General features: G+C 62.0%; 1 protein-coding gene across 2 annotated transcripts in view; it reads left to right on the plus strand.

The window, feature by feature from the left end:
* Positions 1-16596, plus strand: part of LOC142469132 (stimulated by retinoic acid gene 6 protein-like) — a 105149-nt gene that overhangs the window by 29861 nt on the left and 58692 nt on the right. For both annotated transcript variants that reach the window (XM_075576065.1, XM_075576064.1), the window contains exon 4: positions 11692-11831. In XM_075576065.1, coding sequence (XP_075432180.1) covers positions 11692-11831 — 140 coding nt within the window. The remainder of the gene's footprint in view (positions 1-11691; positions 11832-16596) is intronic.

Below are 16596 nucleotides of genomic sequence, written 5' to 3' on the forward strand. Positions count from 1 at the left end.
GGCTGCAGGGTGTGAGGGAGGCTGTGTGCTGCAGGGTGTGAGGGAGGCTGCGTGCTGCAGGGTGTGAGGGAGGCTGCGTGCTGCAGGGTGTGAGGGATGCTGCGTGCTGCAGGGTGTGAGGAAGGCTGGGTTCTGCAGGGTGTCAGGGAGGCTGCGTGCTGCAGGATGTGTGGGAGGATGCGTGCTGCAGGGTGTGAGGGAGGCTGCGTGCTGCAGGGTGTGAGGGAGGCTGGGTGCTTCAGGGTGTGAGGGAGGCTGCGTGCAGCAGGGTGTGAGGGAGGCTGCGTGCTGCAGGGTGTGAGGGAGGCTGCGTGCTGCAGGGTGTGAGGGAGGCTGCGTGCTGCAGGGTGTGAGGGAGGCTGCGTGCTGTAGGGTGTGAGGGAGGCTGCATGCTGCAGGGTGTGAGGGAGGCTGCGTGCTGCAGGGTGTGAGGGAGGCTGCGTGCTGCAGGGTGTGAGGGACGCTGCGTGCTGCAGGGTGTGAGGGAGGCTGCGTGCTGCAGGGTGTGAGGGAGGCTGCATACTGCAGGGTGTGAGGGAGGCTGTGGGCTGCAGGGTGTGAGGGAGGCTGTGGGCTGCAGGGTGTGAGGGAGGCTGCGTGCTGCAGGGTGTGAGGGAGGCTGTGGGCTGCAGGAGGGAGAGAGGCTGCGTGCTGCAGGGTGTGAGGGAGGCTGCGTGCTGCAGGGTGTGAGGGAGGCTGTGGGCTGCAGGGTGTGAGGGAGGCTGCGTGCTGCAGGGTGTGAGGGAGGCTGCGTGCTGCAGGGTGTGATGGAGGCTGCGTGCTGCAGGGTGTGAGGGAGGCTGCGTGCTGCAGGGTGTGAGGGAGGCTGCAGGGTGTGAGGGAGGCTGCGTGCTGCAGGGTGTGAGGGAGGCTGCGTGCTGCAGGGTGTGAGGGAGGCTGCAGGGTGTGAGGGTGGCTGCAGGGTGTGAGGAAGGCTGCGTGCTGCAGGGTGTGAGGGAGGCTGCAGAGTGTGAGGGAGGCTGCGTGCTGCAGGGTGTGAGGGAGGCTGCGTGCTGCAGGGTGTGAGGGAGGCTGCCTGCTGCAGGGTGTGAGGTAGGCTGCAGGGTGTGAGGGAGGCTGCGTGCTGCAGGGTGTGAGGGAGGCTGTGTGCTGCAGGGTGTGAGGGACGCTGCGTGCTGCAGGGTGTGAGGGAGGCTGCGTGCTGCAGGGTGTGAGGGAGGCTGCGTGCTGCAGGGTGTGAGGGAGGCTGCAGGGTGTGAGGGAGGCTGCGTGCTGCAGGGTGTGAGGGAGGCTGCGTGCTGCAGGGTGTGAGGGAGGCTGCGTGCTGCAGGGTGTGAGGGAGTCTGCAGGGTGTGACGGAGGCTGCGTGCTGCAGGGTGTGAGGGAGGCTGCAGGGTGTGAGGGAGGCTGTGTGCTGCAGGGTGTGAGGGAGGCTGCGTGCTGCAGGGTGTGAGGGAGGCTGCGTGCTGCAGGGTGTGAGGGAGGCTGCAGGGTGTGAGGGAGGCTGCAGGGTGTGAGGGAGGCTGTGTGCTGCAGGGTGTGAGGGAGGCTGCGTGCTGCAGGGTGTGAGGGAGGCTGCGTGCTGCAGGGTGTGAGGGAGGCTGCAGGGTGTGAGGGAGGCTGCAGGGTGTGAGGGAGGCTGCGTGCTGCAGGATGTGTGGGAGGCTGCGTGCTGCAGGGTGTGAGGGAGGCTGCGTGCTGCAGGGTGTGAGGGAGGCTGGGTGCTGCAGGGTGTGAGGGAGGCTGCGTGCTGCAGGGTGTGAGGGAGGCTGCGTGCTGCAGGGTGTGAGGGAGGCTGCATGCTGCAGGGTGTGAGGGAGGCTGCGTGCTGCAGGGTGTGAGGGAGGCTGCGTGCTGCAGTGTGTGAGGGAGGCTGCGTGCTGCAGGGTGTGAGGGAGGGTGCGTGCTGCAGGGTGTGAGGGAGGCTGCGGGCTGCAGGGTGTGAGGGAGGCTGCGGGCTGCAGGGTGTGAGGAAGGCTGCATACTGCAGGGTGTGAGGGAGGCTGTGGGCTGCAGGGTGTGAGGCAGGCTGCAGGGTGTGAGGCAGGCTGCGTGCTGCAGGGTTTGAGGGAGGCTGTGGGCTGCAGGGTGTGAGGGAGGCTGCAGGGTGTGAGGCAGGCTGCAGGGTGTGAGGGAGGCTGCAGGGTGTGAGGCAGGCTGCAGGGTGTGAGGGAGGCTGCGTGCTGCAGGGTTTGAGGGAGGCTGTGGGCTGCAGGGTGTGAGGGAGGCTGCGTGCTGCAGGGTGTGAGGGAGGCTGTGGGCTGCAGGAGGGAGAGAGGCTGCGTGCTGCAGGGTGTGAGGGAGGCTGTGGGCTGCAGGGTGTGAGGGAGGCTGTGGGCTGCAGGGTGTGAGGGAGGCTGCGTGCTGCAGGGTGTGAGGGAGGCTGCGTGCTGCAGGATGTGAGGGAGGCTGCGTGCTGCAGGGTGTGAGGGAGGCAGTGTGCTGCAGGGTGTGAGGGAGGCTGCAGGGTGTGAGGGAGGCTGCGTGCTGCAGGGTGTGAGGGAGGCTGCGTGCTGCAGGATGTGAGGGAGGCTGCGTGCTGCAGGGTGTGAGGGAGGCTGCGTGCTGCAGGGTGTGAGGGAGGCTGCGTGCTGCAGGGTGTGAGGGAGGCTGCGTGCTGCAGGGTGTGAGGGAGGCTGCGTGCTGCAGGGTGTGAGGGAGGCTGCAGGGTGTGAGGGAGGCTGCGTGCTGCAGGGTGTGAGGGAGGCTGCAGGGTGTGAGGGAGGCTGCGTGCTGCAGGGTGTGAGGGAGGCTGCGTGCTGCAGGGTGTGAAGGAGGCTGCGTGCTGCAGGGTGTGAGGGAGGCTGCAGGGTGTGAGGGAGGCTGCAGGGTGTGAGGGAGGCTGCGTGCTGCAGGGTGTGAGGGAGGCTGCAGGGTGTGAGTTAGGCTGCGTGCTGCAGGGTGTGAGGGAGGCTGCGTGCTGCAGGGTGTGAGGGAGGCTGCGTGCTGCAGGGTGTGAGGGAGGCTGCAGGGTGTGAGGGAGGCTGCAGGGTGTGAGGGAGGCTGCGTGCTGCAGGGTGTGAGGGAGGCTGCAGGGTGTGAGGGAGGCTGCGTGCTGCAGGGTGTGAGGGAGGCTGCGTGCTGCAGGGTGTGAGGGAGGCTGCGTGCTGCAGGGTGTGAGGGAGGCTGCGTGCTGCAGGGTGTGAGGGAGGCTGCGTGCTGCAGGGTGTGAGGGAGGCTGCAGGGTGTGAGGGAGGCTGCAGGGTGTGAGGGAGGCTGTGTGCTGCAGGGTGTGAGGGAGGCTGCGTGCTGCAGGGTGTGAGGGAGGCTGCGTGCTGCAGGGTGTGAGGGAGGCTGCGTGCTGCAGGGTGTGAGGGAGGCTGCGTGCTGCAGGGTGTGAGGGAGGCTGCAGGGTGTGAGGGAGGCTGCGGGCTGCAGGGTGTGAGGGAGGCTGCGTGCTGCAGGGTGTGAGGGAGGCTGCGTGCTGCAGGGTGTGAGGGAGGCTGCAGGGTGTGAGGGAGGCTGGGTGCTGCAGGGTGTGAGGGAGGCTGCGGGCTGCAGGGTGTGAGGGAGGCTGCGTGCTGCAGGGTGTAAGGGAGGCTGTGTGCTGCAGGGTGTGAGGGAGGCTGCGTGCTGCAGGGTGTGAGGGAGGCTGCGTGCTGCAGGGTGTGAGGGAGGCTGGGTGCTGCAGGGTGTGAGGGAGGCTGCGTGCTGCAGGGTGTGACGGAGGCTGCGTGCTGCAGGGTGTGAGGGAGGCTGCGTGCTGCAGGGTGTGAGGGAGGCTGCGTGCTGCAGGGTGTGAGGGAGGCTGGGTGTGAGGGAGGCTGCGTGCTGCAGGGTGTGAGGGAGGCTGCGTGCAGTAGGGTGTGAGGCAGGCTGCAGGGTGTGAGGGAGGCTGCGTGCTGCAGGGTGTGAGGGAGGCTGCGTGCTGCAGGGTGTGAGGGAGGCTGCATGCTGCAGGGTGTGAGGGAGGCTGCAGGGTGTGAGGGAGGCTGCGTGCTGCAGGGTGTGAGGGAGGCTGCAGGGTGTGAGGGAGGCTGCGTGCTGCAGGGTGTGAGGGAGGCTGCGTGCTGCAGGGTGTGAGGGAGGCTGCGTGCTGCAGGGTGTGAGGGAGGCTGCGTGCCGCAGGGTGTGAGGGTGGCTGCGTGCTGCAGGGTGTGAGGGAGGCTGCATGCTGCAGGGTGTGAGGGTGGCTGCGTGCTGCAGGATGTGAGGGAGGCTGTGTGCTGCAGGGTGTGAGGGAGGCTGCGTGCTGCAGGGTGTGAGGGAGGCTGTGGGCTGCAGGAGGAAGGGAGGCTGCATGCTGCAGGGTGTGAGGGTGGCTGCGTGCTGCAGGGTGTGAGGGAGGCTGGGTGCTGCAGGGTGTGAGGGAGGCTGCGTGCTGCAGGGTGTGAGGGAGGCTGCGTGCTGCAGGGTGTGAGGGAGGCTGCATGCTGCAGGGTGTGAGGGTGGCTGCGTGCTGCAGGATGTGAGGGAGGCTGTGTGCTGCAGGGTGTGAGGGAGGCTGCGTGCTGCAGGGTGTGAGGGAGGCTGTGGGCTGCAGGAGGAAGGGAGGCTGCAAGCTGCAGGGTGTGAGGGTGGCTGCGTGCTGCAGGGTGTGAGGGAGGCTGGGTGCTGCAGGGTGTGAGGGAGACTGCGTGCTGCAGGGTGTGAGGGAGGCTGCGTGCTGCAGGGTGTGAGGGAGGCTGCGTGCTGCAGGGTGTGTGGGAGGCTGCGTGCTGCAGGGTGTGAGGGAGGCTGCGTGCTGACGGGTGTGAGGGAGGCTGGGTGCTGCAGGGTGTGAGGGAGGCTGCGTGCTGCAGGGTGTGAGGGAGGCTGCGTGCTGCAGGGTGTGAGGGAGGCTGCGTGCTGCAGGGTGTGAGGGAGGCTGCGTGCTGCAGGGTGTGAGGGAGGCTGCGTGCTGCAGGGTGTGAGGGAGGCTGCGTGCTGCAGGGTGTGAGGGAGGCTGCGTGCTGCAGGGTGTGAGGGAGGCTGTGTGCTGCAGGGTGTGAGGGAGGCTGCGTGCTGCAGGGTGTGAGGGACGCTGCGTGCTGCAGGGTGTGAGGGAGGCTGCGTGCTGCAGGGTGTTAGGGAGGCTGCATACTGCAGGGTGTGAGGGAGGCTGTGGGCTGCAGGGTGTGAGGGAGGCTGTGGGCTGCAGGGTGTGAGGGAGGCTGCGTGCTGCAGGGTGTGAGGGAGGCTGTGGGCTGCAGGAGGGAGAGAGGCTGCGTGCTGCTGGGTGTGAGGGAGGCTGCGTGCTGCAGGGTGTGAGGGAGGCTGCGGGCTGCAGGGTGTGAGGGAGGCTGCGTGCTGCAGGGTGTGAGGGAGGCTGCGTGCTGCAGGATGTGAGGGAGGTTGCGTGCTGCAGGGTGTGAGGGAGGCTGCGTGCTGCAGGGTGTGAGGGAGGCTGCGTGCTGCAGGGTGTGAGGGAGGCTGCGTGCTGCAGGGTGTGAGGGAGGCTGCGTGCTGCAGGGTGTGAGGGAGGCTGCAGGGTGTGAGGGAGGCTGCGTGCTGCAGGGTGTGAGGGAGGCTGCGTGCTGTAGGGTGTGAGGGAGGCTGCGTGCTGCAGGGTGTGAGGGAGGCTGTGGGCTGCAGGGTGTGAGGGAGGCTGCGTGCTGCAGGATGTGAGGGGGGCTGCGTGCTGCAGGGTGTGAGGGAGGCTGTGTGCTGCAGGGTGTGAGGGAGGCTGCAGGGTGTGAGGGAGGCTGCGTGCTGCAGGGTGTGAGGGAGGCTGCGTGCTGCAGGGTGTGAGGGAGGCTGCATGCTGCAGGGTGTGAGGGAGGCTGCGTGCTGCAGGATGTGAGGGAGGCTGCGTGCTGCAGGGTGTGAGGGAGGCTGCGTGCTGCAGGGTGTGATGCAGGCTGCGTGCTGCAGGGTGTGAGGGAGGCTGCGTGCTGCAGGGTGTGAGGGAGGCTGCAGGGTGTGAGGGAGGCTGCGTGCTGCAGGGTGTGAGGGAGGCTGCGTGCTGCAGGGTGTGAGGGAGGCTGCGTGCTGCAGGGTGTGAGGGAGGCTGCAGGGTGTGAGGGAGGCTGCGTGCTGCAGGGTGTGAGGGAGGCTGCGTGCTGCAGGGTGTGAGGGAGGCTGCGTGCTGCAGGGTGTGAGGGAGGCTGCGTGCTGCAGGGTGTGAGGGAGGCTGCAGGGTGTGAGGGAGGCTGCGTGCTGCAGGGTGTGAGGGAGGCTGCAGGGTGTGAGGGAGGCTGCGTGCTGCAGGGTGTGAGGGAGGCTGCGTGCTGCAGGGTGTGAGGGAGGCTGCAGGGTGTGAGGGAGGCTGCGTGCTGCAGGGTGTGAGGGAGGCTGCAGGGTGTGAGGGAGGCTGCGTGCTGCAGGGTGTGAGGGAGGCTGCGTGCTGCAGGGTGTGAGGGAGGCTGCGTGCTGCAGGGTGTGAGGGAGGCTGCAGGGTGTGAGGGAGGCTGCAGGGTGTGAGGGAGGCTGTGTGCTGCAGGGTGTGAGGGAGGCTGCGTGCTGCAGGGTGTGAGGGAGGCTGCGTGCTGCAGGGTGTGAGGGAGGCTGCAGGGTGTGAGGGAGGCTGCAGGGTGTGAGGGAGGCTGCAGGGTGTGAGGGAGGCTGCGTGCTGCAGGGTGTGAGGGAGGCTGCAGGGTGTGAGGGAGGCTGCGTGCTGCAGGATGTGTGGGAGGCTGCGTGCTGCAGGGTGTGAGGGAGGCTGCGTGCTGCAGGGTGTTAGGGAGGCTGCGTGCTGCAGGGTGTGAGGGAGGCTGCGTGCTGCAGGGTGTGAGGGAGGCGGCGTGCTGCAGGGTGTGAGGGAGGCTGCGTGCTGCAGGGTGTGAGGGAGGCTGCGTGCTGCAGGGTGTGAGGGAGGCTGCGTGCTGCAGGGTGTGAGGGAGGCTGCGTGCTGCAGGGTGTGAGGGAGGCTGCGTGCTGCAGGGTGTGAGGGAGGCTGCGGGCTGCAGGGTGTGAGGGAGGCTGCGGGCTGCAGGGTGTGAGGGAGGCTGCATACTGCAGGGTGTGAGGGAGGCTGTGGGCTGCAGGGTGTGAGGGAGGCTGTGGGCTGCAGGGTGTGAGGGAGGCTGCGTGCTGCAGGGTGTGAGGGAGGCTGTGGGCTGCAGGAGGGAGAGAGGCTGCGTGCTGCAGGGTGTGAGGGAGGCTGTGGGCTGCAGGGTGTGAGGGAGGCTGTGGGCTGCAGGGTGTGAGGGAGGCTGCGTGCTGCAGGGTGTGAGGGAGGCTGCGTGCTGCAGGATGTGAGGGAGGCTGCGTGCTGCAGGGTGTGAGGGAGGCTGTGTGCTGCAGGGTGTGAGGGAGGCTGCGTGCTGCAGGGTGTGAGGGAGGCTGTGGGCTGCAGGGTGTGAGGGAGGCTGTGGGCTGCAGGGTGTGAGGGAGGCTGTGGGCTGCAGGAGGGAGAGAGGCTGCGTGCTGCAGGGTGTGAGGGAGGCTGTGTGCTGCAGGGTGTGAGGGAGGCTGCAGGGTGTGAGGGAGGCTGCGTGCTGCAGGGTGTGAGGGAGGCTGCGTGCTGCAGGGTGTGAGGGAGGCTGCGTGCTGCAGGATGTGAGGGAGGCTGCGTGCTGCAGGGTGTGAGGGAGGCTGCGTGCTGCAGGGTGTGAGGGAGGCTGCGTGCTGCAGGGTGTGAGGGAGGCTGCGTGCTGCAGGGTGTGAGGGAGGCTGTGGGCTGCAGGAGGGAGAGAGGCTGCGTGCTGCAGGGTGTGAGGGAGGCTGTGTGCTGCAGGGTGTGAGGGAGGCTGCAGGGTGTGAGGGAGGCTGCGTGCTGCAGGGTGTGAGGGAGGCTGCGTGCTGCAGGGTGTGAGGGAGGCTGCGTGCTGCAGGATGTGAGGGAGGCTGCGTGCTGCAGGGTGTGAGGGAGGCTGCGTGCTGCAGGGTGTGAGGGAGGCTGCGTGCTGCAGGGTGTGAGGGAGGCTGCGTGCTGCAGGGTGTGAGGGAGGCTGCAGGGTGTGAGGGAGGCTGCGTGCTGCAGGGTGTGAGGGAGGCTGCAGGGTGTGAGGGAGGCTGCGTGCTGCAGGGTGTGAGGGAGGCTACGTGCTGCAGGGTGTGAGGGAGGCTGCAGGGTGTGAGGGAGGCTGCGTGCTGCAGGGTGTGAGGGAGGCTGCAGGGTGTGAGGGAGGCTGCGTGCTGCAGGGTGTGAGGGAGGCTGCGTGCTGCAGGGTGTGAGGGAGGCTGCGTGCTGCAGGGTGTGAGGGAGGCTGCAGGGTGTGAGGGAGGCTGCAGGGTGTGAGGGAGGCTGCGTGCTGCAGGGTGTGAGGGAGGCTGCAGGGTGTGAGGGAGGCTGCGTGCTGCAGGGTGTGAGGGAGGCTGCGTGCTGCAGGGTGTGAGGGAGGCTGCAGGGTGTGAGGGAGGCTGCGTGCTGCAGGGTGTGAGGGAGGCTGCGTGCTGCAGGGTGTGAGGGAGGCTGCGTGCTGCAGGGTGTGAGGGAGGCTGCAGGGTGTGAGGGAGGCTGCGTGCTGCAGGGTGTGAGGGAGGCTGCGTGCTGCAGGGTGTGAGGGAGGCTGCAGGGTGTGAGGGAGGCTGCAGGGTGTGAGGGAGGCTGTGTGCTGCAGGGTGTGAGGGAGGCTGCGTGCTGCAGGGTGTGAGGGAGGCTGCGTGCTGCAGGGTGTGAGGGAGGCTGCGTGCTGCAGGGTGTGAGGGAGGCTGCGTGCTGCAGGGTGTGAGGGAGGCTGCAGGGTGTGAGGGAGGCTGCGTGCTGCAGGGTGTGAGGGAGGCTGCAGGGTGTGAGGGAGGCTGCGTGCTGCAGGGTGTGAGGGAGGCTGCAGGGTGTGAGGGAGTCTGCGTGCTGCAGGGTGTGAGGGAGGCTGCGTGCTGCAGGGTGTGAGGGAGGCTGCGTGCTGCAGGGTGTGAGGGAGGCTGCGTGCTGCAGGGTGTGAGGGAGGCTGCGTGCTGCAGGGTGTGAGGGAGGCTGCGTGCTGCAGGGTGTGAGGGAGGCTGCAGGGTGTGAGGGAGGCTGCGTGCTGCAGGGTGTGAGGGAGGCTGCAGGGTGTGAGGGAGGCTGCGTGCTGCAGGGTGTGAGGGAGGCTGCAGGGTGTGAGGGAGTCTGCGTGCTGCAGGGTGTGAGGGAGGCTGCGTGCTGCAGGGTGTGAGGGAGGCTGCAGGGTGTGAGGGAGGCTGCGTGCTGCAGGGCGTGAGGGAGGCTGCGTGCTGCAGGGTGTGAGGGAGGCTGCGTGCTGCAGGGTGTGAGGGAGGCTGCAGGGTGTGAGGGAGGCTGCAGGGTGTGAGGGAGGCTGCGTGCTGCAGGGTGTGAGGGAGGCTGCAGGGTGTGAGGGAGGCTGCGTGCTGCAGGGTGTGAGGGAGGCTGCGTGCTGCAGGGTGTGAGGGAGGCTGCAGGGTGTGAGGGAGGCTGCGTGCTGCAGGGTGTGAGGGAGGCTGCGTGCTGCAGGGTGTGAGGGAGGCTGCGTGCTGCAGGGTGTGAGGGAGGCTGCAGGGTGTGAGGGAGGCTGCGTGCTGCAGGGTGTGAGGGAGGCTGCGTGCTGCAGGGTGTGAGGGAGGCTGCAGGGTGTGAGGGAGGCTGCAGGGTGTGAGGGAGGCTGTGTGCTGCAGGGTGTGAGGGAGGCTGCGTGCTGCAGGGTGTGAGGGAGGCTGCGTGCTGCAGGGTGTGAGGGAGGCTGCGTGCTGCAGGGTGTGAGGGAGGCTGCGTGCTGCAGGGTGTGAGGGAGGCTGCAGGGTGTGAGGGAGGCTGCGTGCTGCAGGGTGTGAGGGAGGCTGCAGGGTGTGAGGGAGGCTGCGTGCTGCAGGGTGTGAGGGAGGCTGCAGGGTGTGAGGGAGTCTGCGTGCTGCAGGGTGTGAGGGAGGCTGCGTGCTGCAGGGTGTGAGGGAGGCTGCAGGGTGTGAGGGAGGCTGCGTGCTGCAGGGTGTGAGGGAGGCTGCGTGCTGCAGGGTGTGAGGGAGGCTGCGTGCTGCAGGGTGTGAGGGAGGCTGCGTGCTGCAGGGTGTGAGGGAGGCTGCAGGGTGTGAGGGAGGCTGCAGGGTGTGAGGGAGGCTGCGTGCTGCAGGGTGTGAGGGAGGCTGCGTGCTGCAGGGTGTGAGGGAGGCTGCAGGGTGTGAGGGAGGCTGCAGGGTGTGAGGGAGGCTGCGTGCTGCAGGGTGTGAGGGAGGCTGCAGGGTGTGAGGGAGGCTGCAGGGTGTGAGGGAGGCTGCGTGCTGCAGGGTGTGAGGGAGGCTGCAGGGTGTGAGGGAGGCTGCGTGCTGCAGGGTGTGAGGGAGGCTGCAGGGTGTGAGGGAGGCTGCGTGCTGCAGGGTGTGAGGGAGGCTGCAGGGTGTGAGGGAGGCTGCAGGGTGTGAGGGAGGCTGCGTGCTGCAGGGTGTGAGGGAGGCTGCAGGGTGTGAGGGAGGCTGCAGCGTGTGAGGGAGGCTGCAGGGTGTGAGGGAGGCTGCAGGGTGTGAGGGAGGCTGCGTGCCGTCAGAACGTGTTCTTATCTTCTCAGGCCAAACCGTCAGTGGAATGTCCTGTACTCCTCAAGGGATCCGCACACTTGCTTGACAGACCATGCAAAGAAAGAAACACAAACAAACAAAGATCATAGCGCAACACTGTAGGGTAAACAGTACTGCACTAATACACACAGACAGTTAAGAATCCTAGCGACATTTAAAACAACTATTTATTAAAAAGAACTATGCCAAGACAGACAATGGCAAATGCAAAGAACCGCAGGTCATCCGGAGCACAAAAATTGGAGCCCTACTTACTGCTGCGGCACAGTTTATTCGAGCATTTGTCCGTTCTGTGCCGCAGCAGTAGCCTGGCGCGCGCCCGAGTGTGACGGGCGCGCGCCGAAGCAGCGGAAGAGCGCCCTCCGATCGGGGCGCTCTCCCTACCGCTGCCGGGTCCGCCGGGTCCCCCGGAACCCCCTGCCGCTGTCCCGCGATCGCGGGACACCAGGGCTCCCTCGGGGAGCCCCTGGACATGCGTGCAGGGGGCGCACGCTCCCGATGACGCGTGACCGCGCGTCTATGACGCGCGGCACGCCGAGGGGCGGCCACTAGCAAGCCGGGAGATTTCCCGGCTTGCGGTACCGACCATACTTCAATAAAGTGTGTCGGTAGTGTACATATAGCAAGGTTTAAACTCGCATGGTAGGAACAAGTCCTAGATACAGATGGTCTCCCTGGCGGGTGATGTCTCTGCTCCACTGCGGTTCAGACTCCAGTCAGTCCTGATCTGCAGCAGGTCTCCTTTCAGATCAGTCTACAGCAGCTTCTCTCACCCTGTCTGTATAACTCTCAACAGTGTGTGTCTGGCAGCATGGGAGTTGAGAGTTCACACTGTTGAGAGTTATACAGACAGGGTGAGAGAAGCTGCTGTAGACTGATCTGAAAGGAGACCTGCTGCAGATCAGGACTGACTGGAGTCTGAACCGCAGTGGAGCAGAGACATCACCCGCCAGGGAGACCATCTGTATCTAGGACTTGTTCCTACCATGCGAGTTTAAACCTTGCTATATGTAAGTAGGGCTCCAATTTTTGTGCTCCGGATGACCTGCGGTTCTTTGCATTTGCCATTGTCTGTCTTGGCATAGTTCTTTTTAATAAATAGTTGTTTTAAATGTCGCTAGGATTCTTAACTGTCTGTGTGTATTAGTGCAGTACTGTTTACCCTACAGTGTTGCGCTATGATCTTTGTTTGTTTGTGTTTCTTTCTTTGCATGGTCTGTCAAGCAAGTGTGCGGATCCCTTGAGGAGTACAGGACATTCCACTGACAATTTGGCGCCAGGTTTTTCTTTATTTTGTGTTATTCTGTTAGTACTGGCAGTATAACCGGGCAGCCATCCTTTATTTAAAGTTTTTTATTATCACACTGTGTATCACACTTTAGCGCTAGTTCACAATTTTTGTTTTCACTTTCTTCTCAGGCCGGTGAATTTTATCAGCAGCTTCTCAAACAGATGGTCCTATGGGGCCGCGTGCGGAGCCACCGCAACCACCGTCTTCCTGCTGTTCTTCAACGAGTATTCCAACTATTTCAGCTTCACCGCCCCACCGTGGGCCAAAGGTAAAGTGTGTGTGTCCCAAACCAGGGGTCCCCAGTCTGGAGTCTGCCCCCCAACACTGTCTTGTGGGGGTTCCTGGAAGAATCTACTCACTGATCCCCACAGCACCATGGGATGCTGGGAGTTGTCATTTTGTTCCAAACAGAATTCTACAATGGTATGAAGTATCCCACCCCATGGCACTGCTCCTCACTTGCATCGCACATTACCTGCCCCCCGTATATTTTTACGGGATCACCTACTGAAAAGTCAGGATTACTCCTTCATACATATGATCACTTGATCCTGTTGGATCTAAGGCCGCGCTTATAGTGCCGTCGCCGGCGACGCAACGTCGCCCGAAAACAAATACATTGGCGCCGCCACGTGCGCTTATAGTGCGCGCGACAGCGACGGAGCGGCGGAGCGGAAACTGGAAGCCGGCAAAATTACATTTTTCAAGTGCTGTCGCGTCACATGACGGCCCTTGAACGAATCAAATTGCCGGATTCCCGCGACCCCGCCGCCTGGCGAAACATAACTTTCGCCGGTGGCGACGTCACCCGCCGTGTCGCCGTCACCAACGACGGCGCTATAGGCACGGCCTAACACAGATCACTTGCTGACCCTCTTCTCAAAGTCCAGATCCTCCTCTTACATAAATCACGGGTTCTTACAGACTTTAGTGGGGTGACCCAGATCCATCTCTTACATACCCCGATCGGTGCTACTATAGCGTGCAGTCTACCGGCGATCTGTGGTCTACCGTGCATTCGCTACTATAGCGTGCAGTCTACCAGTGATCTGTGGTCAACCGTGCATTCGCTACTATAGCGTGCAGTCTACCGGCGATCTGTGGTCTACCGTGCATTCGCTACTATAGCGTGCAGTCTACCGGCGATCTGTGGTCTACCGTGCATTCGCTACTATAGCGTGCAGTCTACCAGTGATCTGTGGTCAACCGTGCATTCGCTACTATAGCGTGCAGTCTACCGGCGATCTGTGGTCTACCGTGCATTCGCTACTATAGCGTGCAGTCTACCGGTGATCTGTGGTCTACCGTGCATTCGCTACTATAGCGTGCAGTCTACCGGCGATCTGTGGTCTACCGTGCATTCGCTACTATAGCGTGCAGTCTACCGGTGATCTGTGGTCTACCGTGCATTCGCTACTATAGCGTGCAGTCTACCGGCGATCTGTGGTCTACCGTGCATTCGCTACTATAGCGTGCAGTCTACCAGCGATCTGTGGTCTACCGTGCATTCGCTACTATAGCGTGCAGTCTACCGGTGATCTGTGGTCTACCGTGCATTCACTACTATAGCGTGCAGTCTACCGGCGATCTGTGGTCTACCGTGCATTCGCTACTATAGCGTGCAGTCTACCGGCGATCTGTGGTCTACCGTGCATTCGCTACTATAGCGTGCAGTCTACCGGTGATCTGTGGTCTACCGTGCATTCGCTACTATAGCGTGCAGTCTACCGGCGATCTGTGGTCTACCGTGTATGCGCTACTATAGCGTGCAGTCTACCGGTGATCTGTGGTCTACCGTGCATTCGCTACTATAGCGTGCAGTCTACCGGCGATCTGTGGTCTACCGTGCATTCGCTACTATAGCGTGCAGTCTACCGGTGATCTGTGGTCTACCGTGCATTCGCTACTATAGCGTGCAGTCTACCGGCGATCTGTGGTCTACCGTGCATTCGCTACTATAGCGTGCAGTCTACCGGTGATCTGTGGTCTACCGTGCATTCGCTACTATAGCGTGCAGTCTACCGGTGATCTGTGGTCTACCGTGCATTCGCTACTATAGCGTGCAGTCTACCGGCGATCTGTGGTCTACCGTGCATTCGCTACTATAGCGTGCAGTCTACCGGCGATCTGTGGTCTACAGTGCATTCGCTACTATAGCGTGCAGTCTACCGGTGATCTGTGGTCTACCGTGCATTCGCTACTATAGCGTGCAGTCTACCGGTGATCTGTGGTCTACCGTGCATTCGCTACTATAGCGTGCAGTCTACCGGTGATCTGTGGTCTACCGTGCATTCGCTACTATAGCGTGCAGTCTACCGGTGATCTGTGGTTTATCGTGCATTCGCTACTACAGCGTGCAGTCTACCGTGCATTCGCTACTACAGCATGCAGTCTACCGGTGATCTGTGGTCTACCGTGCATTCGCTACTATAGCGTGCAGTCTACCAGTGATCTGTGGTCTACCGTGCATTCGCTACTATAGCGTGCAGTCTACCAGTGATCTGTGGTCTACCGTGCATTCGCTACTATAGCGTGCAGTCTATCGGTGATCTGTGGTCTACCGTGCATTCGCTACTACAGCGTGCAGTCTTCCAGTGATCTGTGGTCTACCGTGCATTCGCTACTATAGCGTGCAGTCTACCGGTGATCTGTGGTCTACCGTGCATTCGCTACTACAGCGTGCAGTCTACCGGCGATCTGTGGTCTACCGTGCATTCGCTACTATAGCGTGCAGTCTACCGGCGATCTGTGGTCTACCGTGCATTCGCTACTATAGCGTGCAGTCTACCGGCGATCTGTGGTCTACCGTGCATTCGCTACTATAGCGTGCAGTCTACCGGCGATCTGTGGTCTACCGTGCATTCGCTACTATAGCGTGCAGTCTACCGTCGATCTGTGGTCTACCGTGCATTCGTTACTATAGCGTGCAGTCTACCGGCGATCTGTGGTCTACCGTGCATTCGCTACTATAGCGTGCAGTCTACCGGTGATCTGTGGTCTACCGTGCATTCGCTACTATAGCGTGCAGTCTACCGGTGATCTGTGGTCTATCGTGCATTCGCTACTACAGCGTGCAGTCTACCGTGCATTCGCTACTACAGCATGCAGTCTACCGGTGATCTGTGGTCTACCGTGCATTCGCTACTATAGCGTGCAGTCTACCAGTGATCTGTGGTCTACCGTGCATTCGCTACTATAGCGTGCAGTCTACCGGTGATCTGTGGTCTAACGTGCATTCGCTACTACAGCGTGCAGTCTTCCAGTGATCTGTGGTCTACCATGCATTCGCTACTATAGCGTGCAGTCTACCGGCGATCTGTGGTCTACCGTGCATTCGCTACTATAGCGTGCAGTCTACCGGCGATCTGTGGTCTACCGTGCATTCGCTACTACAGCGTTCAGTCTACCGGTGATCTGTTGTCTACCGTGCATTCGCTACTACAGCGTGCAGTCTACCGGCGATCTGTGGTCTACCGTGCATTCGCTACTATAGCGTGCAGTCTACCGGCGATCTGTGGTCTACCGTGCATTCGCTACTACAGCGTGCAGTCTACCGGCGATCTGTGGTCTACCGTGCATTCGCTACTACAGCGTGCAGTCTACCGGCGATCTGTGGTCTACTGTGCATTCGCTACTATAGCGTGCAGTCTACCGGCGATCTGTGGTCTACCGTGCATTCGCTACTATAGTGTGCAGTCTACCGGCGATCTGTGGTCTACCGTGCATTCGCTACTATAGCGTGCAGTCTACCGGCGATCTGTGGTCTACCGTGCATTCGCTACTATAGCGTGCAGTCTACCGGCGATCTGTGGTCTACCGTGCATTCGCTACTATAGCGTGCAGTCTACCGGCGATCTGTGGTCTACCGTGCATTCGCTACTATAGCGTGCAGTCTACCGGCGATCTGTGGTCTACCGTGCATTCGCTACTATAGCGTGCAGTCTACCGGTGATCTGTGGTCTACCGTGCATTCGCTACTATAGCGTGCAGTCTACCGGCGATCTGTGGTCTACCGTGCATTCGCTACTATAGCGTGCAGTCTACCGGCGATCTGTGGTCCACTTCTGTCAGTTTAACCCTCATTTGAATTTTACGGTGAACCATCAAGACAATTCCGTGGATCCAGTGTCGGGAGCAAATACGCAAGGGAGTGAAAGGTCGCGGTTGGATGCCAAAAATACGCATTTTGAAGAAAATGACAGGCGGTCCTAATGAGCTATTTCAATCACACCCTGATCAGATTTGCTGGAAAGTGCTAAGAAACGGTGCAGAAGATTTGTTTTTACAATTTCTTAAAGACATACGAAGTGTTTATCGTTACAAACCAATGAGCTATATTGTTCTTTGTTATTGTTATTAACAATATTGTTATTGTTATTGCTATAGTAGCACAGTAGAAGTAGACTGCACGCTATAGTAGCACAGTAGAAGTAGACTGCACGCTATAGTAGAACAGTAGAAGTAGACTGCATGCTATAGTAGAACAGTAGAAGTAGACTGCACGCTATAGTAGAACAGTAGAAGTAGACTGCACGCTATAGTAGAACAGTAGAAGTAGACTGCACGCTATAGTAGAACAGTAGAAGTAGACTGCATGCTATAGTAGCACAGTAGAAGTAGACTGCACGCTATAGTAGAACAGTAGAAGTAGCATTCGCTACTATAGCGTGCAGTCTACCGGCGATCTGTGGTCTACCGTGCATTCGCTACTATAGCGTGCAGTCTACCGGCGATCTGTGGTCTACAGTGCATTCGCTACTATAGCGTGCAGTCTACCGGCGATCTGTGGTCTACCGTGCATTCGCTACTATAGCGTGCAGTCTACCGGCGATCTGTGGTCTACAGTGCATTCGCTACTATAGCGTGCAGTCTACCGGCGATCTGTGGTCTACCGTGCATTCGCTACTATAGCGTGCAGTCTACCGGCGATCTGTGGTCTACCGTGCATTCGCTACTATAACGTGCAGTCTACCGGCGATCTGTGGTCTACCGTGCATTCGCTACTATAGCGTGCAGTCTACCGGCGATCTGTG

This window comes from Ascaphus truei, chromosome 18 (genome assembly GCF_040206685.1).
Source record: "Ascaphus truei isolate aAscTru1 chromosome 18, aAscTru1.hap1, whole genome shotgun sequence".
Classification (NCBI taxonomy): Eukaryota; Metazoa; Chordata; class Amphibia; order Anura; family Ascaphidae; genus Ascaphus; species Ascaphus truei.